The sequence below is a fragment of the Diabrotica virgifera genome, chromosome 7 (genome assembly GCF_917563875.1).
Source record: "Diabrotica virgifera virgifera chromosome 7, PGI_DIABVI_V3a".
NCBI lineage: Eukaryota > Metazoa > Arthropoda > Insecta > Coleoptera > Chrysomelidae > Diabrotica > Diabrotica virgifera.
The window spans coordinates 6,435,050-6,462,613 of NC_065449.1; the positions used below are offsets into that span (position 1 = coordinate 6,435,050).

Here is a 27,564-nt window from a genome sequence, read left to right on the forward strand (position 1 = left end):
TTAAATTCAATGTTCAAGCCAGCTCCCGCCAGCCACCTGTTTCTTAGGAAGTTTGAACATTTAATTTAAGCGAAAAACAATGTTTATTTGTGATATAAACATTTTTTTACTGATTTCTAACAGCAATAAAATGTATTTTAAATTAAATAAATTATATAGATTCTTCTTTTTTTGTCAAATAATTTAAATTAAAAAAATTTTTTGGGCGCCCTGTATAAACAATTATGTAAATGTTTATATTAATAAATAGAGAATTGAATGATCCAAATGAGCTAGCACACGACCCCTATTCTCATTTAAAAAAATCATCGATTACTTCATCACGCCCATATGGATGACGTTACTAGTATGACATTTATGGCAAAATATCATAATTTAAAAATAAAAATCGACCTGTTTCAGGATTTTTCCTTAAAGTCGCTGGTTTACGAAATAACGAATTTATTCCTTTCATTTGCACCATACTGTATAGTATCAAAATAAAGCTCATTTTTTGACCTAGGTATTTTAATTACGGTACTGTCTTGGCATTTAAATTATTCAAGTGAAAGTACTTAATTACCCAAATAGGTGCAAAACCAAATTAGAGAAAGTATGACAAACTAATGCAATTTTAATAGGTAATTTAACTAAATGGGTCGACAAACAAATCAGGAATGCTATAAGAAACTATAAGGACATTTGTTATCTTCCAGTTGAATTTATTCTGTCGAATTGGTAACGCCTTATATTGTTAATTTTGTGAGAATCTGTTCGTGCTGTTTAACCGAAAATGCCAAGACGTGTTTTAGATGTAGATACTCTAATTTGTAACCTACATAAGTACTTTATTGCGGAAAAAAACAATGGTGGTCCTTTAAAATCGGTAACGTCTGTACAACAACGCGTGTGCGATGCTTTAGAAATTAGCGAATCAAAATTAAGATCTACAATTAAAAACGAGAATAGTGAAGTGCCGGAAAACGATCACCACCATACTCGCCTGTTATTAAAAACGAACAATATGTTAGAAGGACGAAAATTTCAAATTCGTAATATCATATATCAAATGCGTGCAAATAAGGAACATGTGACTTTAGGTACAATTTTACTTAAGTTAAAAGAGAGGAAATTTGGTGACATCGGCAGAACAAGTTTATGGCAAGTCCTACATAACATAGGATTCAAATTTAAAAAAGAGGATAACAGAAAAGCGCTTTGTGAAAGAAGTTCTGTTGTACACAAGAGAATTGAGTTTCTGAGAAAATAAATATAACATATTTAAAGAAGAAGGGTCAACTTTTGTATATTTAGACGAAACATGGATATTTTCTAAGGGTGCTACCAAGAGAATATGGCAAGATGACAACATAAAATCGATCAAGCATGCTAGTGGAGAAGGGAAGCGACATATAATTCTGCACGCGGGAGGGAAGACAGGCTTTATAGAAGGTGCTGATTTAATATTTTCGTCTACATCAAAAAACAGTGACTATCGTGACAATATGAACACGGAAATGTTTGTGAAATGGTTGCGTGAAAAACTTCTTCCCGGATTAAGTGAGCCCAGCGTAATTATTTTAGACAATGCGCCTTATCATTCAGAAATACTAAACAAAAGTCCAACAAATTCGTGGAATGTAGATAAGATTAAAGAATGGCTAACAAATGAACGCATATCTATTCCACAGCATATATTAAAGTCTGAGTTGTTACGTTTGGCAAAAGAACATGCAAAACCAAAAATCTTTGTGGTGGATCAGGTTACTGAAAGTTACGGGCATCAAGTTTTACGTCTTCCACCATACCACTGCCAGTTTAATCCCATCGAATATATATGGGGAATAGCAAAATAATATTACGAAACCATATTGGGCCTAATGGGTATACAGACGAAGCGGTTTGGGAAACTTGGCGAGAAGCACTTTCAATTGCAACTCCAGAAGTATGGCGGAACTGTATATACAAGTGCGAAAAATTAATTGAGGATTGGTGGATTCGTGAAAATAAAATTAACGAAATAAGCCCAATCATAATAACAATTAACGGTGACGACAGCGATGATGATGACAGCGATGGCGATGATAGTGTGAACAATAACGACTAAATCATTTTAGTAAAAAAAATTGGTACGTATATTGACTTAATAATATTTAGCATTTTACTTAAATATTTGATGTTTACATAATGCCCTGCTGTAGGATTTCCGGATCCTTTTCAAGGCGTGATTTGTTTGAAATCGAAACTATTTGTAGATATTGTAGGTACAGCTGGTTCCAAAAAAAACTGATACGACTCTTAGTAAGATTTGATCATTTTGATCAGTGTATGATTGGTCTAACATTATATTATATTTATTATGACAGACAAATAATAAAATAAACAAACAAACAGCCATTTTTTGAGGTTGAAGTTATCTTACAAATTTTAAGATTTGGCAGTGGCAGTGACAGTATGTAAATAATAAGTATTTATCCTTCAAAATATAATAAATTAAATATAATTAAAGTCATATTCATTATATCACACCTCATCAAAAGCTTTTTACAAGAACATAGTCAGTGATTTTGATATGGCTTAGAGCCAGACTACATCAAGATCGCCTATAAATCGTGCTGGTAATCGCCTTGCAGCGAGACCAAAAACAAAAAGAAGAAGAAGAAGAAAATACACTGCTCAATTTTCTACAAAATACGCTTAAAGAGTCGTATCAGTTTTTTTTGGAACCAGCTGTACATACGTAATATTATAATATTGTTTTTAATAATTTTTATTTACGGGAAAAATACCCCATTATACATATAAACTATAAAATATACATGACTAACATAGAAAACATGCGATCTGATAAAAGAATAAAACAAGCTCAAATTAGTTTACAATGTCATATAAACGCTTTTTACACGCGTCAATTGACTTTAATTTAAAAACATCCAACGTCAACATATCACTTAAATTGATTGTGACTTTATAGAAAACCATTTTAGAGATTAAATTAAAACATCAACAATACAGCAACGTTTAGCCTTCTACCTTTTATAAGTTATAATTTGTTTTATTTTTATTATATTGATATTCATGCAACAATTAATATTAGGTATATTGATTTTTGGCTACGGATAATGAACTGTTATAAAGAATCACGAAATTATGTCGTTTAGGCTTCTGAGGCTATACAAACACCTAAAATTTAAAATTATTTGATTTATATAAGAACCTCCTCAAATAAAAAATTACTGCGCCCATGTGTAAATAGTTAAACTACAGCGGACCAGTAAATTCGTTCATTTCTTTCTTAATCCATGACCGGTGTAAGTCTACCGAATAGACTTTACATAGTATACTTTTCACAACTCTTTTGAATTTCACCGGATGCAAAGATCTAACTTCATTTGGAAGATGATTATATAGCCTGACCCCCACATAATCTGTGGACTTCTCAAATTTGGATAGTTTGTGACCAACAGTAACAAACTGATTGGCATTCCTAGTTGAGTATGCATGCAAATCAGAATTTCTCTTGAATGAATGTAAATTATGCTTAATATACAATATGGATTTCAAGATATATATGGAAGGCAACGGTAAGATATTGTTATTAATGAAAACTTGCTTACAAGTATGCCCAAAAGGAATATTGAAGATAAGTCTAATAATTCTCTTCTGTTTAATAAACACTGTGTCTGATTTTGTGGAATTACCCCATAACGTAACATTATAAGTAAGGTGACAATAAACCAAAGAATAATATACATTAATGAGAGTTTTAATACTGAGTGTTCTCTTCAACTGTACTAAAGCATAGAATGAACAATTTAGTTTCTTATTAACATATTCAACGTGAACATCCCAACTCATAAACTGGTCCAAGAATACACCTAAAAATTTTATGTTTGGAATATTTACAATTTCAGGAATAGACACAACTGGCATATTTCGTTTGCATCTAAAATGTATATACGATGTTTTATCAATATTCAGTTGTAGCAAGTTTTGTGTACACCATGTTTGGAATAATCTGATAACCCTTGACACTCTATTTTGAAGCTCTACGTATGTATGTGCTGATACAATCACAGATGAGTCATCTGCGTACATTACAATGTGGTCATGAGTAATATGATCGGGTAGGTCATTGACAAAAATAAGAAATAGCAGTGGTCCCAACACAGATCCCTGCGGCACTCCTACATCTACACTGAAGATGTCTGACCTTTCCTTGTTTAATTCAACATAGAATTTCCTCTCCAGAAGATATGAGTTCAATAAATTTAACATGTTACCTCTTATTCCGTGGACATACAATTTGTTAAGGACAAATTCAAATTTAAGACTGTCGAATGCTCTGGAAAGATCAAAGAAGATACCCACTACAAGAAGACCATCATCAAGATGCCTATAGACAGATTCCATAAATACTTCAGTAGCCCCCTCTGTTGATCTTCCGGATCGAAAGCCATGCTGTTCTGAACACAGTGCATTATTTTTGTCCAAAAACTGTATGATCCTAGTGTAGTAAGCTCGTTCAAAAATTTTTGAAATTACATTTAACAAAGAAATAGGTCTATAATTATCAATACAAGTGTGATCGGATTTTTTATATACTGGAACAATTTTACTTAATTTTAGGTTTTCAGGAAATTCACCTGTGTTGTATACTAGGTTAATTAAATATGCCAGCGGTTCTGATATAACATCCTTGATGTGTTTGATCATTCTTGTGTTTAATTCATCATTTCCAAAAGAATGTTTATTTTTAAGACCACAAATAATATCAAGAACTTCATCAGATGTTACTGGAAAATAAACAAAACTGTCTATAGTCCACCTATGTGATAAAGTACAGTTTTGAGGGTTATTGTCAAGCCTATTTTTTAGTGCATTATTTTTGTCATTGAAATGGCATGCAAAATATTGAGCTAAATTTTTATCATCTGATATTAGTTTGTCTTCAATTTTGAGTTTAATTTTATTAGTACTTTGCTTTCTCCCTATAGTTTTATTTACTATACTCCACATAGTTTTTTGTTTATTATTACTACTTATAATTTGAAGATAATTGAATTCCCTTTTCTTTTCAGCAATAAGATTATTGTATTCCTTCTTGGTAGCTTTATACTCATTCCAGATGTTACTATTATTAGAGTTTTTAGCTTCATTAAATAGGTTTTTTAATTGTTTACTCCTAGCATATACGTCATGATCAACCCAACCTTTACTTTTATGCACGTCCCTACCTATTTTACTTTTAAGGGGACAGTTTGAAGTAATAGCAAAGTTTAAAGTATCCATAAATTCGATAAAAGCGTTATTAATATTACTTTCATTGTATACCTCGCAAAAACCAATCCTCATTAAGTCTTGTTTTAGGATGTCTAAATTATTATCATTTAAACACCTAAAACACTGCTGTTTTATATTAGATTCCATCCTATCCTGATTACGACTTACAACAATGTCAAAAATAATGGCAAGATGGTCACCCATATTGGGTTGATTGACTTGACAAGTATGATTCATAGTGATATTATTAGTAGCAATGTAGTCAATTTTTGTTTTAGTTACTTTATTGTTATTCATGAAAATACGTGTTGGTATATTTGGGATATTAAGAGACAAACCAAACGATTGAAAAAGATCATCTAATCGAAGTTTTTCATTGCTCTGAATTAAGTAGTTGATATTAAAGTCTCCACAGAGATAAATTTTATCAACACGGTTGTGAAAATGACCTAAAATATTAAAACAATTATTTATAAAAGAATCTAGATTGCTGTTAGGCGTTCTGTACACATTAATGACTAGAAATTTACAGTTACTGATTAAAATAGTCACAGCACAACATTCAAAGCTTTCTTCCTCAGAGAATTTACGGCAATCAACGACTGAGACTGCATACTTGTCTGTCCCAGATTTAGATAAAATAAGAGTTCCACCATGTATTTTATTTTTTCTAGTAAAATGGGTTACTAAAGTGTACCCTGGGATATAAATAAGATTAATATTATCCTCATTACACCAGTGCTCCTGAATACATAGAATGTCAGGTTTTTCAGCATTAGAAAAAAGCTCAAGATTTAAAAGTTTGTTTGTTAAACATTGTACATTAACCGAGATTAACTTCAATTTAAAGTCATTTACTATACGTGAAATAGTTGTATTGCTTGAGGACCCACCTAATGCGACAGCGTCCTCTTCATCTTGAAAAACGAGACTAATGCTCCGCTGGGCCAGATTTCTCGCTTCCATGCATTCTTAATTAAGTCTCGTCTAATGGTCACTTTCATGGATGCATATATGTCAGGTTTTTTGGACTGATGGATTTCGCATTTTACGCCATCTAAATGATTTTCCAGGAACTTTTCTAATTGCTCCGGTTTTGTGTCAGGCTTTAGGCGAGTCACATGTAGGTTGATCATTTGTGGAACAGCCTCAATGTTGCAAGGTGACTCGGTACTTCCAACTAAGAACTTCCTCTTTTTTCTATGAGCTACCTGTGTCCACGCACCGTTGCTTGAAGACTCTGAAAGAACCGGAGCATTATTTTCAGTGTTCAACAGATTATGTAAAACAGTTTGAGTTTTGGCTTCTTGCATTGCGGCACTCATTTGTCTTGATGTAATGTATTTTTTTTCATTTGGCACTTCATTTCCAAAGTTTGTCGATGTTGAGGATCGCGCTAGCGTTCCGTCTGCAGGATTTTTAGTCACTACTAATTCAGTTTGTTTACTATTAGTAAGGTCATTAACATTTTGTAGTTGTTTATCATCTTTACCAGGGGAAGTCCAGTTTTTTCTTTTGTCAACGTTAATTACCTTGAATTCAGGTTCTTTAGTTTTTTGTTTTACTTTTTCTTCAAGGAGCTCGTTAGTTCTTTTTAACAATTGATTATTATCAAATAAAATTTTATATTTTTCCTCTTTTTCACTTAAAATTGTTTTTAGAAAATCAATTTCCAACTGTAGGATATGTGCATTTACCTCTTGAGTATGACTTACTGAGTTTCCTTTGGGATTTTCAGATTGTTCACATGTCTCACATACAATTCTAGTATCACATAACTTTATACATTTCTGCTTTTTTCTTGATGAACAAGATAAATGAAAAATACTTCCACATTTTATGCACACTATAACGTTAGTAGTTTTCTGGCAACATTTGAATGCTTTTTCCTTAAAATTCTCATCATTTACAGAGAGGAGTAATTTCACGTGCGCATCGTTCGGCGCCATCTTGTTATGGTTATTAGTGGAACAGTAGTCCATACCAAACGGTATATTAAGTATCAATAAAATATTTATAAATAATACCTACAAAAACACAAATAAATTCATCAAGACATAAATCATATGGTCCGATTTTCAGCCGCCATTATGACATTTAGATGTTTTATCAGCAGGTTATACGTTTTTGCTCTTTGCGCAGAGATTGGCGCAGTTCTTGTACAAGAATCTGTGTCTGGCACAAATTCTTGTATCGTTTCTGATATCGTTTCTTGTATCTGTGTATGACACTATACATTTTTTTGACATATCAGAAACGATATTAGAAATGATACAAGAAAATGCATAGTGTCATACAGCCTTTAGGCTTTCTTAATTTTTTGTTTTTTGATCTTTTGATCTTAATTTTGATTTGATTATCGATAATAAAAGAGTTATGTACTTTTATATTATAAATGAGATATGCGGTATGCTATTTGTTCTTGATCAGTATCATTCCAAATCTTGCGAGCTACTATTGCTACCTCTTGTATGGTTCTAGGAGGTGGCAAACACTGTAGTAGTCTTCTGCCAATTATGTGTCACAAATTTTCAAAAGGGTTAAGATCTGGACTATGCCATGGCCAATTCGAAGTCTAAAGGTTTACCTGTTGTAAATATTCGGTTACAGTTTGTGCAATATGATATCTTGCATTATAGTTCATTAGCAAAACATTGTTACCAATCTAAGGAGCTGATAGCATGGTAGCTAAGTACTTCGCTATGTAAGGTCATTGCTTGAATACACTTATCGCAGGTCAAATTCCTTGTAGAGTGTTCCATTTCCATCAAACAACAACAAAATTACGGACTTAATTGAAACTTTAAATAATAAATCTACTAATTTTCACAACAAACCAGAAACTTTTGGACTTTTAACAATTTGACATTTATCAAATTGTTAATTTGTCATAGCCTACTTTAGGCTTGTTTATTAAACTAAGCAGAAAATGAGGATATATTGATGAAATACATGGCTAGTTGTTAAAGTACCTAACTTTTTTATTATCCAATATAAGCAAATGAATCAAAAAACAAAATGTTAAGAAAGCCTAAGGCTACAATTGAGTTTTAATTTCAATATTTAAGCTAGAATATTCCATAGTGTCACACCAACTTTGAGAAAAAATCACAGTTTGATTGGTACATCCTGTATGCAATGACAATTTACCTATCTAGCATCAATATTATTACAGCGATATTGTTATAGAATAAGGCTATAACATATTGAAAAAATCACTTAAATCAGACAACAGAAATTTCAAGATAGCAAAAATGACCCATCTGACACTCAGTAGAGTATCGTTTACGTTACATGAATTTTAAAAATGTATTATGCCCTAAAAAAGTATTTTTATCAAATTTCTATTTTTGTATGTGTTTGAAACAAAATTACGTGAGGCTTTTAGTTTTTAAAAATCAGTGAATTATGCAGGAGTTATAAAATACATAAGTATTTTAATTTCACATGTATGTAAACTAAACGACCTTACGTATTACATTAGGTAATATTAATAAAGTAGTTTCACATCAACAAAAGGTCAAAAGATTAACTATTGTCTGAATAAAACTGGTCAGATGGAGGACTTTTGCAGTAAATATCAGTCAGGCAATTGGTATCAATTGATAATTAAATGTAAATGGAATAATACCAAGTGAATGGCTGGTATCAACATTTGTAACGCTTCCAAAAAAGAATAATGCCAAGAGTTGCTCTGACTGTCCTACATTAAGTTTGATGAGTCAAGTATTGAAAATTCTGCTAAAAGTGATTCATAATAGAATATTCAGGAAACTAGATATAGACATCAGAGATTCACAATTTGGATTCCGTAAAGGCCTAGGAACAAGAGATATAAATCAAGAGTTGTATTTGTATTTTATGGACTATAATTAGGCTTTTGATAGGGTTAGACATGACCAACTGATTTAAGCATTTAAGCAAGAGGATACTCTGGAAAGATGAAAGGAAAATATTTAGACTTGTATTTGGAGGACTGAGGATAGGAGACAGTTGGGAGAGTAGAATCAACAACAAATTAATGGCTTTGGCAAAGAACCTACCATGACCAGATTCGTCAAGTCACAAAGAATCAGATGGTTGGGACATGTAGAAAGAATGGCAATGAACAGATTGATTAAGACTAGTAATGACCAGAAAATTAATCGGTCCCAAAAGAAGAGGTGGACCTAGAACGAGGTGGATTAATAAAGTGGAGCAAGACCTTAACCCGGCATTGGTCGCTAGGTTGTTACGCGAGTGGTTGCGCGTAAAATTTTGTCTCACACATCCAAATTTTGCCTTTTTTTACGAAATAAAATTTTCAAAATATATTTTAAACTTAGATAATAAAGTTATTATTAGTTTTACACAATGTGACTGTTGATGCGCTTGTACTTTTACTCTAATCTAAAAATGTAGAAATAATAATAATTTTAATATTTCAATATAAATTTCTACTAATATCCACGCACACTGACTTAACAATTGGGCTATACAAAGTCAACTGAACCACCATCTTAGCAGACCAGTCTATTCGATTGTAGAGGAAGGATAATTAGGAGACTAGAAGGAACTACAGCATGTGTAATTTACCAGGGAAAAAGTTGTATGCAATATTCTGAAACCGTGAGAGAAAATCTCATATTATAGCGACCAATGCCAGGTTAAACACGTGAAGGTGAGTGACTGGAAAAGAAAAGCACAATATCGAAGGGAATGGAGAAATATGGTTCATCAGGTGCTTCAGAGTAGATAAGAATTTTGTATATACACTAAGCATCAAAATTAACACACCATCTTAAAAAGAGACATTTTTGATGCATATTTCTTAAACCTGTTGTCCAATTTTAGTGATTTTTTTTGTACATTATAGCTTTATTATTCAAGAATATAGATGTAATAATATTATTGCTAAACAGGTGTAAGTGTCACTGTATACCGGGTGTAACAATGATAATGTGTAGTTTCCTCAAAGTTTGGAACACCCTGTGGAATATTCTAGCATATATAAAATATTTAAATTAAAACTTAACTGTAGCCTTAGGCATTCTTAACATTTTGCTTTTTGATTCATTCGCTTATGTGGGATAATAAAAAAGTTAGGTACTTTAACAACTAGCCATGTTATTCATCAAAACAGGGTGTTTCTAAATAAGTGCGACAAACTTTAAGAGGTAATTCAGCATGAAAAAATAATGACCGTTTGCTTTATAAACATACGTCCACAAATGTTTCGTTTCCAAGATACGTGATGTTGAATTTTTTCTTACAAAACTGACGATTTATTTATTGCTCTAAAACCGGTTGAGGTTTATGATTGAGGCAAATGAAATTTGGTAGGTTTAAGTGGTTATTGCGCATTTTTTGACATAAAATTAAGAATTTTATATTCACCATTGGCGTGCATACCGGATGTATCTAAAATGTTCATACCCGCATGCACGCCAATGGTGAAATAAAATTCTTAATTGTATGTCAAAAAATGTGCCATAACTACCTCTTAAAACCTACCAAATTTCATTTGCATATCTCTACCAGTTTTAGAGCAATAAATAAATCATCAGTTTGTAAGAAAAAATTCAACATACCATATCTCGGAAACAAAGCATTTGCGAACATATGTCTATTATATCAGAATTACTCCTTAACGACGCCTTTGTCGCACTTATTTATAAACACCCTGTATTGATGAATAACATTGCTAGTTGTTAAAGTACCTAACTTTTTTATTGTCCAACACAAGCGAATGAATCAAAAAGCAAAATGTTAAGAAAGCCTAAGGCTACAGTTGAGTTTTAATTTCAATATTTTATCTATGCTATAATATTCCACAGAGTGTTCCGAACTTTAAGGAAAAAACACACTATCATTTTTAAACCCGGTATACAATGATACTTACCTGTTTAGCAATAATATTGTGATATCGATATTCTTGAATAATAGAGCTATAATATACCAAAAAAATCACTCCAATCGAAAAACAGGTTTAGGAAATACGAGACATAAAAAATGTCCCATTTTTAAGATGATGCGTTAATTTTGATGCTTAGTGTAGTTTATTTTGAGTTTTGTTTAAAACAATTGTAATTAGTTAATTTTATGATTATGTTTTATAAAAATGCCCTAGGTCTTAACAACCTGTTGTGCATATAAATAAATTATTTAAATATCTTGTATGTTATGACGAATATGCCATATTGACAATAATTCATTTTTTAGTTCTGAACTGTGCAAGACTATTGACCAGGATTTTACCATACATCTTTGAAGATCCCGAATGGAAAGATTTTTTTTGGTCCTCTTTGCCAAGTAGAGAGGAAGAATATGATGAGTCTGTACCTTTGGCCCATTCTTTGCTTAATTCTGTGTGTGTAAGTCCATTTTTGTTTTTTAATGGACAAAACTTCTTACCTTTTATCATGTTTATAAAATTGTGAATTTATTCTCCATTTCAAATGATGGGAATATAAATTATTTCCATTATAAATATGTAGTTTTCCTTCCCTAATTAATATTATATAATTTCTAGGACTTACTCTTCTGTCCAGACTTTACTGTTGTGGCAAGCAGAAAAAGTGGACCAGTAAGTATATTATTGTCCTTTCTATATTGCCAAAACCTACTTATAATCATTTTCCAGGACAAGGCTGAAGAATTATCTGCTATTGACAGCTGTGAATATATATGGGAGGCTGGAGTAGGTTTTGCCCATTCTCCACCGAGAAATCCCACTTTTGATGCTAACAGAACTGAATTATTGAAACTGCTTCTTACCTGCTTTAGTGAAACTATGTATCATCCCCCTGCTGATATAACTGAGAATCCTAACAAGTGGATCCTGTAAGTACAATAAGTACAATGTATCTAGATCAAATCGTTATGTTTCAGAATTTTTTTAGCACTATTCTTAAGGGGGAGAGGGTATGGTTGGAAAATTTTGAAATTTTCGAATGAAAGTAACTTCAAGAATACTCTCTCAAAATTTCAGATTGATCGAAGCAAAATTACCGGAAATACAACATGATGAATATCCCTAGTAAGAAACGTTCAACAACTGTTTCCCTTCTATTTTGTAAACGACTCCGCGATTCGAAGACATATACCGGTGTGCATCACTTTACAATTTGACAGTCAAAAAACAAATTGAAAATAAAAGTTGTCAAAACTTTAAAGGCGTTTTTCTCAAAACCAGGGACCCGGACCGAAATGAAATAAAAGGTTTTGGTCCGGTTCCGGTTCTAGTATAATTCAAAATTTTAGGTCCGGTCCGGTTCCGGTTTTGTTAAAATAGTTCGATTCGGTTTTGACCAATTTTTTCGGTCCAAACGGTTTTTTTCGGTAGGTACCTATAAATTTTTCAATTTCATAGTCTATTAAAAAAGTAAATATATGGTGTAATTTCTCTATATAAAAATTTTTTATGTAGGTAAGATATATGGCCCAATTCATTTATATCTCTGTATGTCGAATTATATTTTCCCATCACAACCGACTCCAAAGATTTATCACCGAATATCAATTGGTGATCACTGATCAGGTGCAAAAGTTAACAATGGATAGATTAATTTTATTATTTTAGAATTTGCTAAAACAGCATCAATTTAGTTAAATAAAATATTTGACAATATTCTGAATAATTCGACAAAAAAATTTTTAGTTTCAACAACTTCAGAAACTGTGGCTAAAGCGGTAAACATACCAACGCGATCTCGACGCGATGGCGATCGCGATTCAACTCGTCTACTTGTTTGCTTCAGACGAGTTGGATCGCAATCGCCATCGCGCCGTTATCGCTTCGGTGTGTTTTCCGCTTAAAGTTTCTAAACCATGGCCAGAAAACAACACAAAAATAACTTCAGAAACATTTATTGACCAGAACTAAAAGAAGAAATTATGACATAGTATTTTTATGGGTTTTGAGTTAATTTTAAAAAAATGAAACATGTTGAAATTTATTTTTTATTTATTAACAAAAGGTAGAAGCCAGTAGAAAAATTGTTTGCATTGACTTATAACAAAAACAAAAATAACAATATTATGAACAACAAAACCGAAAAAACACCGATAAAACAGTTTTAAAAATTAAGTTTTACGGTTCGGTTTCAAAAATTTTATTTAATATCAAATAAGGGTTCAGTTTCGGTTCCGGTCCACGAAGAAATATCGGTCTCGGTTCGGTTTTCTGTTTTTAACGGTACGGTCCGAGTCCCTGCTCAAAACTGCTTTTTTCAAAGACGGTGGATATTGTAACTGAAAAACTACTTGACCGATCGACCTGAAATTTTGCACAGATTTTCTTTAGACATTTCGTGAGGTAACGCTGGCGAGATATTTTTTGTTTTTTGCTTATTTTCTGTTTAAAAATAAGAAATATGTTGATTTTCACCCTTTTTTTTCGCGTTAATTTGACTTCTGAGTGATACCAAAAAGTAAAAAATCGTTAAAACTAAAAAAACTTGACAGCGTTACCTCGAGAAACTCATAAGTTAATAAAATCTTCTTAAAATTTTTGTTTCACACGATCCAATGACGAGTTTTGAAGTCCACAGCAAATCCATTTTTTTGGAGGTGTCTTATTTTGCCTTATATCATTTTTTTGGACATTCTTTAAATTGTACTGAGTACCTATGTTTATTCAATTTAAAAATAAGATAATTCTACAATAGTTTCAAAAAAATTCACAAAATTGTGCTTGAAATGTTGATTTCAAACCATACCGCCCATTAATATTGTTTTTAATATATTTATTGTATTTTTTTTCAGTTTTAATGATTTATTATTGTAAAAATAAAAATATATACCATTTTTATTCAGTTGCAATGCGAAGCCAAAACTGTCTTAACTTTTACTCAGATCAGAGAGTGCAGCTAGCACTCTTATCGACGATTTCACCTCTTGTTAGAGGTTCATCAGAGACTGCATAGGCTGCTTTCTCCGGTCTAGGTAAAAATTTTCGACATATTAATCCTCCACTGCAACTGACGAGAAGGTAGTAGGTGCGTAGCGGCATCTGCCGCTAGACCTTTTTTTTTACCTAGACCAGAGAAAGCAGCCTATGCATGCAGTCTCTGATGAACATCTAACAAGAGGTGAAATCGTCGATAAGAGTGCTAGCTGCACTCTCTGATCTGAGTAAAAGTTAAGATAGTTTTGGCTTCGCATTGCAACTGAATAAAAATGGTATACATTTTTATTTTTATATTAGTATTACTCCTATAACTAGGTCCTTTTTGCGTTGGAACTTTACCACGCTGCAGACGGGGGTTGTGAATTGCATAGTGTAGAATTCCTTCCCTTTTGTCTTCACTGCAGCATCCATTTGGCTTGCATATTGTAGAAGCCTTGGAGGTGTCACCAGGAAAATGGGTCAATAAGTTTTTCAATTAAAAATCTTTTAAAAATATTTAATTTACAAATATTTTTATTAGGTTGAAAAACTTAGTCATTTATTATTATATATCAGTACATTATGTAGAGATCGTGCTAACTCGTTTGCTTTCATTGATTTTATATTGATTTATCATCACTGTTTTAGGCCAAATGCCTTTATTAGCTGCATTGATTATTTTTGAACATTATGTTTTTATTTATTTATTATAAGCTTTTCATCTGCGACTAGACCTGCGAGTAGATTTACCCTAGCCATTTTTTCCACTTTTTTCAATTTTGCATAATGGTGATAAATAAAAAAAATATTTTTTTTTCAGATATTTAACGTCCGCTGAAAACAGACACGCACTTCCAATGTTCACGTCTTTGTTAAATACAGTATGTGCTTATGACCCTGTAGGTTTAGGTGTACCATATAACCATCTAATATTTAACGATTCCCTTGAACCACTGGTTGAAGCTGCTCTTCAGATTCTTATTGTTACCCTAGATCATGATACCAGCTCTTCAACACCAGCAGAAAGTGAAGATGTAAGTTATTTGTAGGAATATTTATGTACACCTAGAGATATAATAATATCGCCGGTCCAGAAGAAGAATTACTTACTGCAAATTTTGTCAATTCCGGTTTATTGCTTAATTAACTTCTGAAATACTGTGTACAGATGATACAAAAGCGACAGAACTGTTAGTCCATTCATTAACGGTAAAATATTGCAAAACCTTTATATTTTAAAGAACCGCTTGGATTGACATGAAATTTGGCATGCACACAGCTAACAAGTCAAAGAAAAAAAGTGGTATTGTGCCGATATGTGCTTTTGCCCTGGGGGTGGTTTTCACCCCCTCTTGGGGGTTAAAAAATATTCGTCCAAACAAAGTCAGGAAATGGGTAAACTGGCTAATTTAAAGTAACTTTTGTTTTATAGAGTTTTTTCACTAAGTCAATACTTTTCGAGTTATTTGGCAGTGAATATGTTCATTTTTTCAACTAAATAACCACGCTTTTAGACGGTTTTTCGCAAATAACTCAAATTGTAAGTATTTTGTCGAAAAAGAATTCTTAGCAAAAATATAGCCTATAAAAAATTAAAAAAATAGTGAATATATCACGTTTTTTTATTTAGTAGAAGCAGAGTTATAGCTAATGAAATATAGGTTCATATTCGTCAAATTCCAAGTGGAATACTTTAACGTGAAATAACCAAAAATGAAGCATATTTCGGGGAAAACTCATTTAAACTTATTTAAAGTGTTTAAAAAAAGCTTCATTTTTGTTTTATAAAAAAAATTTCTAGCATCAAAATTAAACAAGTTACGCTCAAAATAAAGTTAGTCCCTTTTGGTTTTGGTAAAAAAATCGGGAAAATCACCCCCTAATTAGTATCTTAAATGAACTTAATCGTAACGACTTCACAAGTTTCTTGACTCGTGTATATATTGTTTATATGATCTGTAAGTTTCATCGGTTCAAAGTCCTTATTATTGAAACGGCTGTAGTTAAAAGGGGTTGAACGAGTCACTGATCACGAATGTATACAAATTTAGAAACACCAAATCTTGATCAATTTTTGTCTAACAGAAAAACAAAAAAATACATGATATTCAGAGAAGCAAATCTGACTTTTTTTGTATTTCGAGACTTTTGGTAACTCTAACAATTTTTCAAAATTTAAATTTTTAAAAATTTTACTTTGAAACCAAATTTTTTCAAAAATAAACACTTTGAATCGATGAAACTTACAGATCATATAAACACAATATAAGTAAAATAATTTATGGAGCGGCAACGATTAATTTCATTTAAGTTGCTAATTAGGGGGTGGTCTTCCCGATTTTTTTTTGCAAAAACAAAAGGGACCAACTTTATTTTGAGCGTAACTTGCTTAAATTTAATGCTAGAAACTTTTCGTAAAAACAGAAATAAAGCTTTTTTTAAACACTTTAAAAAAGTTAAAATGGGTTTTCCCCAAAAAGTGCTTAATTTTTTGGATATTTCACGTCGAAATATTCTACTTGAAATTTGGTGAATATGAATCTATATTTCATTGGCTATAACTCTGGTTCTACGAGATCCAGAGACCTAACGCGTACACCATTTTTTTTACTTATTTACAGGCTATATTTTTGCTAAGAACGGTTTTTTCGACAAAATACTTACTTTTTCAGTTATTTGCGAAAAACCGTCTAAAATGTGGTTATTTTGTTGAAAAATGAACATATTCACTCGCAAATAACTCGAAAAGTGTTGACTTGGCGAAAAAGCTCTATAGAACAAAAGTTACTTAAAATTAGTCAGTTTACCCATTTCCGGAGTTGTTTTGGACATATATTTTTTTACCCCCAAAAGGGGGTGAAAGTCACCCCCAGGACAAAAGCACACGTCGGCACAATATCACTTTTTTTCTTTGACATGTAAGCTATACGTATGCTAAATTTCATGTCAATCCAAGCGGTTCTTTAAAATTTAGAGCAAAAACCGTGAAAGAATGGAATATGTAACTATGTGCTAAGCGACTACAGGGTAGTTATGTCGTTATTGAAATACGCGATGTGTTAGATCTTGTTTCAGATGAATAATGACGCAACTGTAGACAGGGTTGAAAACGTGGGGATTAAATTAAGATAATGAAATTCGGACCAATAGGGATGGAGATAAAAGCTATCGTTGTAAGAATAAACGGCACACTAAACATTTAAAAATCGTTTTTCGCACAGAAAAAATTTAAGAGGAAGAATGACGCAACTGTAGATAGGGTTGAAAATGGTGGGATTAAATTAAGATAATGACATTCGAACCAATAGGGATGAAAATAAAAGCCACCGTTGTAAGAATAAACACCATTCCGATGCTCCTGCACGATTACTCCTCATTTAATCCCTATTTTAAATATTTAAAAATTGTTTTTTTTTTGTTCTCCTGAATAATTCTGCATTTTGCAGTTACGTCATTCTTCTTCTGGACTGGCGATATTATAGCTGTAGGTGTATCTTGTATGGTCCTTTTCATGGGAATTTTCAGTGCGTCACAAATGATAGAAAAAAAGGTAAGTCCGTGATAATACACATTTATAACATTTATTCTAACATGACATTTTAGTTAAATCAGACAGTTGTCACATTTTATTTGCAATTTGGCATAAAAACAAATCAATTGTGTTTATTGCATTTATAAAATGGTATGTATTTTCATTGATTTGTATAGTCTTATAAATTGTACAGATTATATTCGTAGATTTCGTAAATAATTTTTTGTTCGATTATAGCGCCACTTATCGACAACTAGAATAAATGTTATAAATGTTAGTAATCACGGATGTGCCTTTTTTTCTGTTACATACAGTTTAATGCGTTAGAAAGAAATCGAAAAACTGTGACGCAATGAAAGATGCCTATGAGAAACAGAATATCTATAATAGGTTTACTGTAAAGAGACCGAAATCATTAGACCGAAAGCAGTAGACCGAACTCGTTAGACCGAAAATCACTTTACCGAAACCTCACTAGACCGAACAGCAGAAGACCTAAAAGCAGTTCTTTTTACTTGTCGCAGTAAAAGAGATAAGACTAATAGTCGGAGAGATAGAAGCGGATTTTGTGTGTGATAAGTAATATGGAAAAACTATACGAGGATATGTTGAATTAGTTGTGTACATGACTTTCACCAACGGCCGGAAACCAGAGTTGGGGCCGAGGGTAGTTATAAGGGGTCAAAGTCGCGAAATTTATTATTTTTTTTATGACGCTCATGATCTAGATAGTGCACCAAAATTTAGAAATAAGTAGGTCATGACGTAACTAAGTAAAATCTGTAGGGGCGGAACGCTGCTTGGCCGACAAAGGGATGGGGGTAGGGGTGAATATAAAAAATATAAAGGGTTTTTTGCGACGTTCGTGATTGAGATAGTGGACCAAAATTTGGGAATAAGTAGATCATGATATTAGTAAGTAAAATGCCCAGAGCCGGAAACCAGAGTTGGGGATGAGGGTAGTTATAAAAGGTCAAAGTCGCCGTTTTTATTATTTTTTTTGTGACGCTCATGATCGAGAGAGTGCACCAAAATTTGGGAATAAGTAGGTTATGACGTAACTAAGTAAAATCTCCAGGGGTGGCACTCTGCGTGGCCGACAAAGGGGTGAGGCAGGGGTGAATACAAAAAATATAAGTGGCTTCTTTGCGACGTTCGTGATTGACAGAGTACACCAAAATTTGGGAATAAGTAGGTCATGAGGTAACTAAGTACAATCTCCAGGGGTGGAACGCTGCGTGGCCGATAAAGGGGTGGGGTAGGTGTGAATATAAAAAATATAAGGGGTTTTTTGCGACATGCTAGATTGAGGTAGTGCACCAAAATTTGGGAATAAGTAGACCATGACTTAGCTAAGTAAAATCCCCAGAGCCGGAAACCAGAGTTGGGGATGAGGATAGTTTTAAGGGGTCAAAGTCGCAGTGCGTATTATTTTTTTTGTGACCCGGCACAACATTTGTCCCCCACGCAGCGTTCTGCCCCTGGAGATTTTACTTAGTAACGTCATGATCTACTTATTCCCAAATTTTGGTGCACTATCTCAATCACGAACAGCAAAAAAACCCCCATGATTTTACTTAGTAACGTCATGATCTACTTATTCCCAAATTTTGGTGCACTATCTCAATCACGAACAGCAAAAAAAACCCCATATATTTTTATACTCACCCCGGCCTACCACCCCTTTGTACCCCAAGCAGCGTTCCGCCCCTGAAAATTTTACTTAGTTACGTCATAACCTACTTACTCCCAAATATTGGTGCACTATCTCCACCATTAGCGCCACAAAAAAAATAATAAAAACCGCGACTTTTACCCCTTATAACTACCCTCGTCCGCCACTCTGGTTTCCGCCTCTGGGAATATTACTTAGCTATGTCATGGTCTACTTATTTCCAAATTTTGGTGTACTATCTCAATCACGAACGTCGCAAAAAACCCCTTACATTTTTTTATATTCACCCCTGCCCCACCCCTTTGTCGACCACGCAGCGTTCCACTCCTGGAGATTTTACTTAGTTACGTCATGACCTACTTATTCCCAAATTTTGGTGCGCTATCTCGATCATGAGCGTCACAAAAAAAAAATAATAAGAAACGGAACTTTGACCCCTTATACTACCTTCCTTCCCCACTCTGGTTTCCGGCTCTGGAGATTTTAATTATTTATGTCATGGTCTACTTATACCCAAATTTTGGTGCATTCAATCTCAATCACGAACGTCACAAAAAACCCGTTATATTTTTTATATTCACCCCTACCCCCACCCCTTTGTCGGCCACGCAGCGTTGAGCCCCTTGAGATTTTACTTAGGTACGTCATGACCTACTTATTCCCAAATTTTGGTGCACTATCTCGATCATGAGCGTCATAAAAAAATAATAAAATCCGCGACTTTGACCCCTTATAACTACCCTCGGCCCCAACTCTGGTTTCCGGCCGTTGGTGAAAGTCATGTACACAACTAATTTAACATATCCCCTTATAGTTTTTCCATATTACTTATCACGCACAAAATCCGCTCCCAGCTCTTAGACTATAATGTAATTACAACTAAATGTTATTTGGATGGTTATTATAAACAGTTAAAATGGTGTTAACGTCACTTTACCCTTAATTTATTTTTACCTTCACTAAATTGCTTAACGGATAAAAATGATTTCATATACAAAAATACAATAAACAAAAAGATTATTAGAAGATTAAAAGATTAACCTATACAAAATTTTAGCATAATTTACTGCAACATTTTTAAATTTATTTACCATTTCGGTCTAATGCTGTTCGGTCTAGTGAGGTTTCGGTAAAGTGCTTTTCGGTCTACTGCTTTCGGTCTAATGATTTCGGTCTAATTGTCGTGTACCCTATAATAGTTATATACGTATTTTTTAGGTTTCAGTTCCCGATAATCTATTCATCAATTATCTTTCTCGTATACACAGAGACGAAGATTTTAATTTTATCTTGACTGGTATAACACGCTTACTAAATAATCCACTAGTTCAAACTTATCTACCAAATTCCACCAAAAAAGTGCATTTTCACCAAGAATTGTTAGTTTTCTTCTGGAAGTTATGTGATTACAACAAGGTAAGCCAAATAACATAAACTTGCGTGCACAGAGATCTGCCCACTTTAAACTTTTGACTTGAACTATGTATATTTTTTTCAAAAAGCCTTACTGGGATCAAAAAGGGATAACTATTTGATAGATAATTTAATATGCTTTAATATGAGCATACATTTATGAAATTTAACTTTTTTATTGCTAACACCAAAGGGTTAATTTAGGTTAAGGTATCTTAAGTCATTTAAAAAGCATTTGATTGAAATTTTGCCCAAGTATTATACATTTTTGTAATCAGTATTTCAACAGCTTTTAAATGAGGTGTCACGTGATGTACTTTCCCCTTTAAAAAAATCAAAGTTATGACTGTCACCTGAAGAGGGATCGCGTAAGGTTCGAAACATTGATGCTATAATATACTATGATTATTTTAAAAATCGACCTGTCCGAGCGTTTTGCTTATGTGCTAAAAATAAATGAGTTATTATGTGGGCGTAACACTTATTCCAGCGTATGTATGTATTGTACTAGCAAAAATATTTCTTTTGTTGTTTCTAAAATTACTTATTTTATTTTCTTTTCCAGAAATTTTTGTATTACGTATTGAAAAGCAGCGACGTTTTAGAAGTGTTAGTTCCTATTTTATACCATCTGAACGATTCCAGAGCTGATCAATGTAAGTTATTTGTTATCAAGGTTTTGAGATTGTTTTCTGTGGCATGTTTATTTTATAAGGGATTAAATGTGATATTGCATTTTTTGGTTTTATTGTGTGTAGATTCGATTTTTCGAGGATACTAGGCTAAAAACCCGGCAGATAGTTTATTAAAATTATTGAAATAAAAGACCGATATAGAGCACTGAATTTTATTAAATCTTGCCCAAGTATACTTTCATTCCTAGAGCATCATCAGGGGCATTTCGTCAAATCAAGAAGGTATCCTATTAGAATGTGACATTTGTTTGATTGGAGTGATGGCAAATTTAAACAAGTAACATTTAACACACACTGGACAAAGGACAGAACAGTTTAAATAAATTATAAATGCCGGTATTACATTTGTATGTTAGATATGGAGGTACAATGAGTGCTAATGCACTCATAATATTAGTGTCAATATCTAACGTACAAATGTAGTACCGGCATTTATAATTTATTTAAACTGTTTTGTCCTTTGTCCAGTGTGTGTTAAATGTTACTTGTTTAAATTTGCCATCACTCCAATCAAACAAATAAATGTCACATTCTAATGGGATACCTTCTTGATTTGACGAAATGTCCCTGATGATGCTCTAGGAGCGAAAGTATACTTGGGCAAGATTTAACGACGTTCTACACCTTCGGCAAATAATTAAGGATTTGCATGAAATTTTAGTATGTTATAGTTTACTTCGAAAAACTAAGACTTGATTTTTTAAAAATTGTTTTACCGTGCCGTTTAATTACTATTAAGGGTCAAAATTAAGTTTTAACATGGACTCTTGTGGGAATTTTTAAAAAGTTAATAACTTTTGACTTAAATTTACGATTTTTAATTATTTGCGCTTAAATTAAAGGTTTTTTTGTAAGGAATAACATATTAAAAAATGAGGATTGTTTACCGTACCATTTATTTTTAATTTATTTATTATAATTAATTCCGTAATTTATTATAATTTATTTTTATAAAGTATTCAATACTGAAACATATGATTTGAGTATTCTGCTATAAATGCATTGTTGCCAACTCTCGCTTGCATATAAGTTTCCCCCCTTTCCTATGAGAGGCATACCCCGCAACGAAGGTGTAGAACGTTGTTAATAAAATTCAGTGCTCGATATATGACTTTTATTTCAATAAACTTCATATATTCGAGCATTCAAGCTTCTCCTATTTTAGATAATTTATTAATCGAGTTGTTAATGGTTAAGGCCATCGGTACATAATTCGCAAATATTTTACTGCTATCCCTACTTTTTCTGTCCTTACACGGCAAATTACGTGTAGTAAAATTCTCACTGGTATGGATATGTAAACTTTACTTGACAATGTCATTATTAAATTTAAAGATGGCTTTTGAATGTTCTTGGATAACTGTTACTTGTATAATTAATTGCCTTAATTATTAATTACTTACTTACTTAGTTCTAAGCCTTTCTACCTTTAGGTGTAAGGCTGGTGAAGTTGAGTTTGGCATTGCAGTCTCCATGCTTTCCGATCTTGCGTTAGGTTTCTTGCACTTTCCAATGTCAATCCCTTCTTCTCGACTTCTTTCCTGATTTCATCCACCCACCTAACTCTTGGTCTTCCTCTTTTGTTTTTTCCCTGCACTCTCGTTTCGAACACTCGTTTTGTTAGCCTCTCGTTCGACATTCTACACACGTGCCCGAACCTTCTAAGTTGTCCCTCCACTATTTTTTCATTAATTGGTTCTAGTTTTAGGTTTTGTCTAATTGTTTCGTTTCGTATTTTGTCTGTCCTCTTTCTGTTTGCTATTTTCCTCAGGAACCTCATTTCCATAGCATTGACTCTGGATTTTTGACTCCCTGTCAATGTCCATGTCTCACTGCTATACATGATTGTTGGTGTAATTATTATTTCAGTTAATTAATATGATAATCTTTACACTAACTATGTATTCAGTGATTGTAATAATTTATCTATTAATAATTATTATTTCAGTTAATTAACATGATAATCTTTACACTAACTATGTATTCAGTGATGGTAATAATTTATCTACTGTACAATAAAAACTAATAATCAATCGAGAAAAGAGGAAAAGTGATTTAGTGATTTTTTAATAATATATTGTTACTTTGAAACGCTTACAACTTTGAACATCTTTAACAACAAAATACTTGGATCACTGAATATATCCTGGTGTATTCTCTGCTTTGGATCTTCCATAAATAATAAACAATAAATAACTTTTTATTAAGTTTACGTCTTAAATCAATTATTTATCAAATACACTATCAGTATTATTTAATCAACAACTCAAAATGGATACATTTTTCAATTTTGTGTGATATTTTTACAATTTTTAATTTTACAATTTTTAATTAATATATTATAACACCCTGTAAATTTAGATAATAAGTAGGCTTAGATATTAAATTAAAAATTGTTATTGTAATACCATACAAAAAAAAACAAATAGTCTGGCTAATTGGCTATATCATAGCCATTAATAAATAAAATAATAAAAAAAAACATTCAAAATATCCTCGATGCCATATCAAATATTTAAAATTGTTACTGTATGACTGACAATATGCTGGCAATATTCTATTCGACTGAGTGCGTTTTATGACAAAGATAGATTTGGAAATGACAAAGATAGATTTGGAAAATATTACCATGGACATTGTGTTCATTTTTTTCGAATCCTCAAAAAACCAATAAATATTTTTGAAAAATTTAAACGCAGAATGAGAGACTAAATTATTACCGAGGGCCGAAATTCCCTTAGAATAAATAAAAATTTATTTTGAATGAGATATTTGAAATTAAAAATCACACTAAATTTTCTCTTAGTTTTTCACCCCTATAACTTATTTAAATAAACATTATAGAAGTTCTCAGGGACTTTCGGCCCTCGCTAATAACGTAATTGTTCATTCTGCGTTTAAATTTTTCAAAAATACTTCTTATTAGTTTTCTCAGGATTAAAAAAAATGAATCCCATTTGAACAGCATTGGAGCAGAAACTACGTACCCATTCCCTTAACAAATTAATTGTTTAAGTGATTGTATTTCCTAAATATTAGAGATATTTAATTTTACCACAATGAAAATTGTTCCTTTTGAAAAAATGAACAAAATCGCGTTTGTAAACTGTAATCTAATTGCTATAACTAGGATATTATACTTGGAAAATCCCATCGAATGCCTATTTTGCAATTGTTTATCACGAAATTTGTTATAACTCCGGTTCTAACAACCGGATCAAAGTTTACCAAACGTCATTTTGTTCATTTTTTCCAAAGGAACAATTTTCATTTTGGTGAAATTAAATATCTCTAATATCTTAGGAAATACAATCATTTAAACAATTAAATTGTTAACAACAAATTGTCTGACAAATTCAGCCTGGTACCCTCGAAAAATCGAATCTGTGCACCAAAAAACATAAAAAAACGTTAGGGTACCGAGGGGACATAAAAGTGGATAATCAAACACACCCCTGGCCTGGCTGCTAAAGTACAGTTGAGTCCCCGAGTCTTTACCCGTGCGTCATCATTTAAAGCATTCGAAATAAGTCGGAAATTTACTAAGGGCAACAGTTAAGTGACAGAAAGTGGGTATTGGCTCCGTGCTTTTCCCTTCCATTTACAGAAATTTACAGTCACGTGACACGCTGTCAGTTTTGTAAGGACGTTTTAGTATTGACTCTTATGGGATTATTTTGTTAAACTTGAATATTTTATTTTCTAGTGATAATAAACGAATACAAATTACATATTAGAATTAATTGTTATTCTTTTATTATGTCATTTATAGTTAATTATTATGTCATTTATAGTTCAAAAAAAATATTTTTTGTCGTTAATAAAGATTTATTGACATATTTGCGATAGTGAGGTTATATAGGACATACCGTATCCGTATTTTTTGCAGTCAATTCGGATTTATCAGAGCTAAAAGTGTATGTAATATGTACAAAACTTAAAAAAACGTAAATAATATTATTATATCATGTGTACATTGCCACATCCTTTGTATATATAGAAAAAGTTAACCTCACTTCATCCTTATAACAGCGTTAATTAATTTTATTCTTTGATCTAATTTTTTTGGGGAACGAGGAAAATAAAACTATTTGACATCACTAGTTTTCCATGTTATTTTACAGTGAACAACACAACAAATAACGTGATATGGCATTTTTTTTAAATGTCTTATTTAAACATACAATAAAGCGTCCTTACAAAGATTCAATAAACCGCTACCATGAGCAGGTCGGTCGATTTTGCTTTGAGACTTTGTTAACGCTCGGAGCGAATTATTCCGATCACGGGTTATAATAAAAAAATTTGACGTTATCAAATAAATAGAATGTCAAATTTAAGTTTTGTTTTAAAATTTTGGTGCATAATTATAGCTACATTTGAAGTACATAGCTTAATAAATTATTTTATTATCGTTGATTAATAAATAAATAAACAATTTATAAAAAATATTCGATAACATATTTTCTTTTTGTTAATTTATTCACTTTGGCGGAAAACATTAAACACAAGCATTCTTTAAATGTGTCAACAATGAGGTTATTTGTACGTTGCCAAAATTTATCGTAAAATAACATAAACTTATCATAAAATTTCTAACTCCAATATAAAATTAGTTGTGAAAACAACTGTTTGTGTATCTACTATAAAAAACTTCAAAATGCAAAAATTCGACAAAATATCAGCAAAAAATTCAACAAACTGACAGCCACAAAAGTAAACAAACCAAAACGTTAAAAATTGTACTTAAAATATGTGAAAACATTCCCAATCTTCTTTCTTTGTACCTATCTCTTTTCAATGCGCTAAGTATAGATCGTTCATAAAATTAACATGTGTTTTTACTTAATAACAGGCGGCAGCTGTTTGTCATTAGTTTCATGCGTGGAAGAGAATGATGCTAGATAAAAAGTATGTGTCTTATCTCCCCAGGTATTAATGACGCACGGATAAAGACTCGAGGACTCAACTGTATACACTGTACTTATTATAAATATTTTTAGCACGAGTTGGCTTGATGCACATCGGAGTATTTATCCTGCTTTTACTGTCTGGCGAACGCAACTTTGGAGTTCGTCTCAACAAACCCTACACCGCTACGATTCCAATGGACATTCCAGTTTTTACAGGAACTCACGCCGATCTCTTAATAATCGTATTCCATAAAATCATCACCACCGGCCATCAAAGATTACAACCCCTTTTTGATTGTCTGCTTACAATTCTAGTCAACGTTTCCCCATACTTAAAAACATTGTCCATGGTTTCGAGTACGAAGCTTCTACACTTACTGGAAGCTTTCAGCACTCCCTGGTTCTTATTCTCCGCATCCTCGAACCACCATCTAGTATTTTTCCTTCTTGAAATCTTCAACAACATCATCCAGTATCAGTTCGACGGGAACTCCAATCTTGTATATACGATTATAAGAAAGCGCCAGGTGTTCCACAGTTTGGCCAACTTACCGGTCGACTACAGTTCCATCTCGAAGTCGATCAACAAGCGGACGAAGAAGAGAATGTCCAGCTCGATCAGTCACGAAAACATCAACGAGCAAGCCATGGAGGGATCACATCCAGCGCTGCCTGCTGAGCCGGGTACGTTGAAGGCCACTCTGCCCGATACTCCGCAGATTGCGCAGATGACGGAGAGAGAGTCTGCGCATCCGGCGATAAAGCAGGAGGATGGCCTTACATTGGCGAACGGAATGGCCACTTTAGCGTTAAATACACCATCGAAGACTGCAGTTACCATAGGAAATAGTAGTATTAGTGAGGTGAGTAATGATTATTTTTATTATATTTGTCTCACCTATAAAGTAATGAAAAATCATGGTGGTAGATCTCCGTCTTATCCATTCTGATAAAATGAAGTACTAGATCACTTTTCTTCTTTCTAACCCCCCCAAATGTTGCTGAGAAAGTCATACAGCTCTGTAAAATCCCAAACCTCAGCCAATAGCTTGATCAGACTGCCTAATAAGATTTCTAGAGCTTCTACTAAGTCTTCCTCAGTTATTAGACGATTATGCAATACCATATTCTGTAGTTTTTTTTATAATGTCTGCAATACGTTGACGGATCTACATGAAACTTCACATTTATTCATAAACGACTGG

At 32.6% G+C, this 27,564-nt stretch overlaps 1 protein-coding gene across 1 annotated transcript in view; it reads left to right on the top strand.

The window, feature by feature from the left end:
- LOC114330843 (protein HID1) overlaps positions 1-27,564 on the top strand; it is a 44,549-nt gene that overhangs the window by 4,089 nt on the left and 12,896 nt on the right. The window contains exons 3-9 of the mRNA XM_028280263.2: positions 11,464-11,615; positions 11,774-11,827; positions 11,885-12,084; positions 14,952-15,165; positions 20,557-20,754; positions 21,317-21,407; positions 26,450-27,222. Coding sequence (XP_028136064.1) covers positions 11,464-11,615; positions 11,774-11,827; positions 11,885-12,084; positions 14,952-15,165; positions 20,557-20,754; positions 21,317-21,407; positions 26,450-27,222 — 1,682 coding nt within the window. The remainder of the gene's footprint in view (positions 1-11,463; positions 11,616-11,773; positions 11,828-11,884; positions 12,085-14,951; positions 15,166-20,556; positions 20,755-21,316; positions 21,408-26,449; positions 27,223-27,564) is intronic.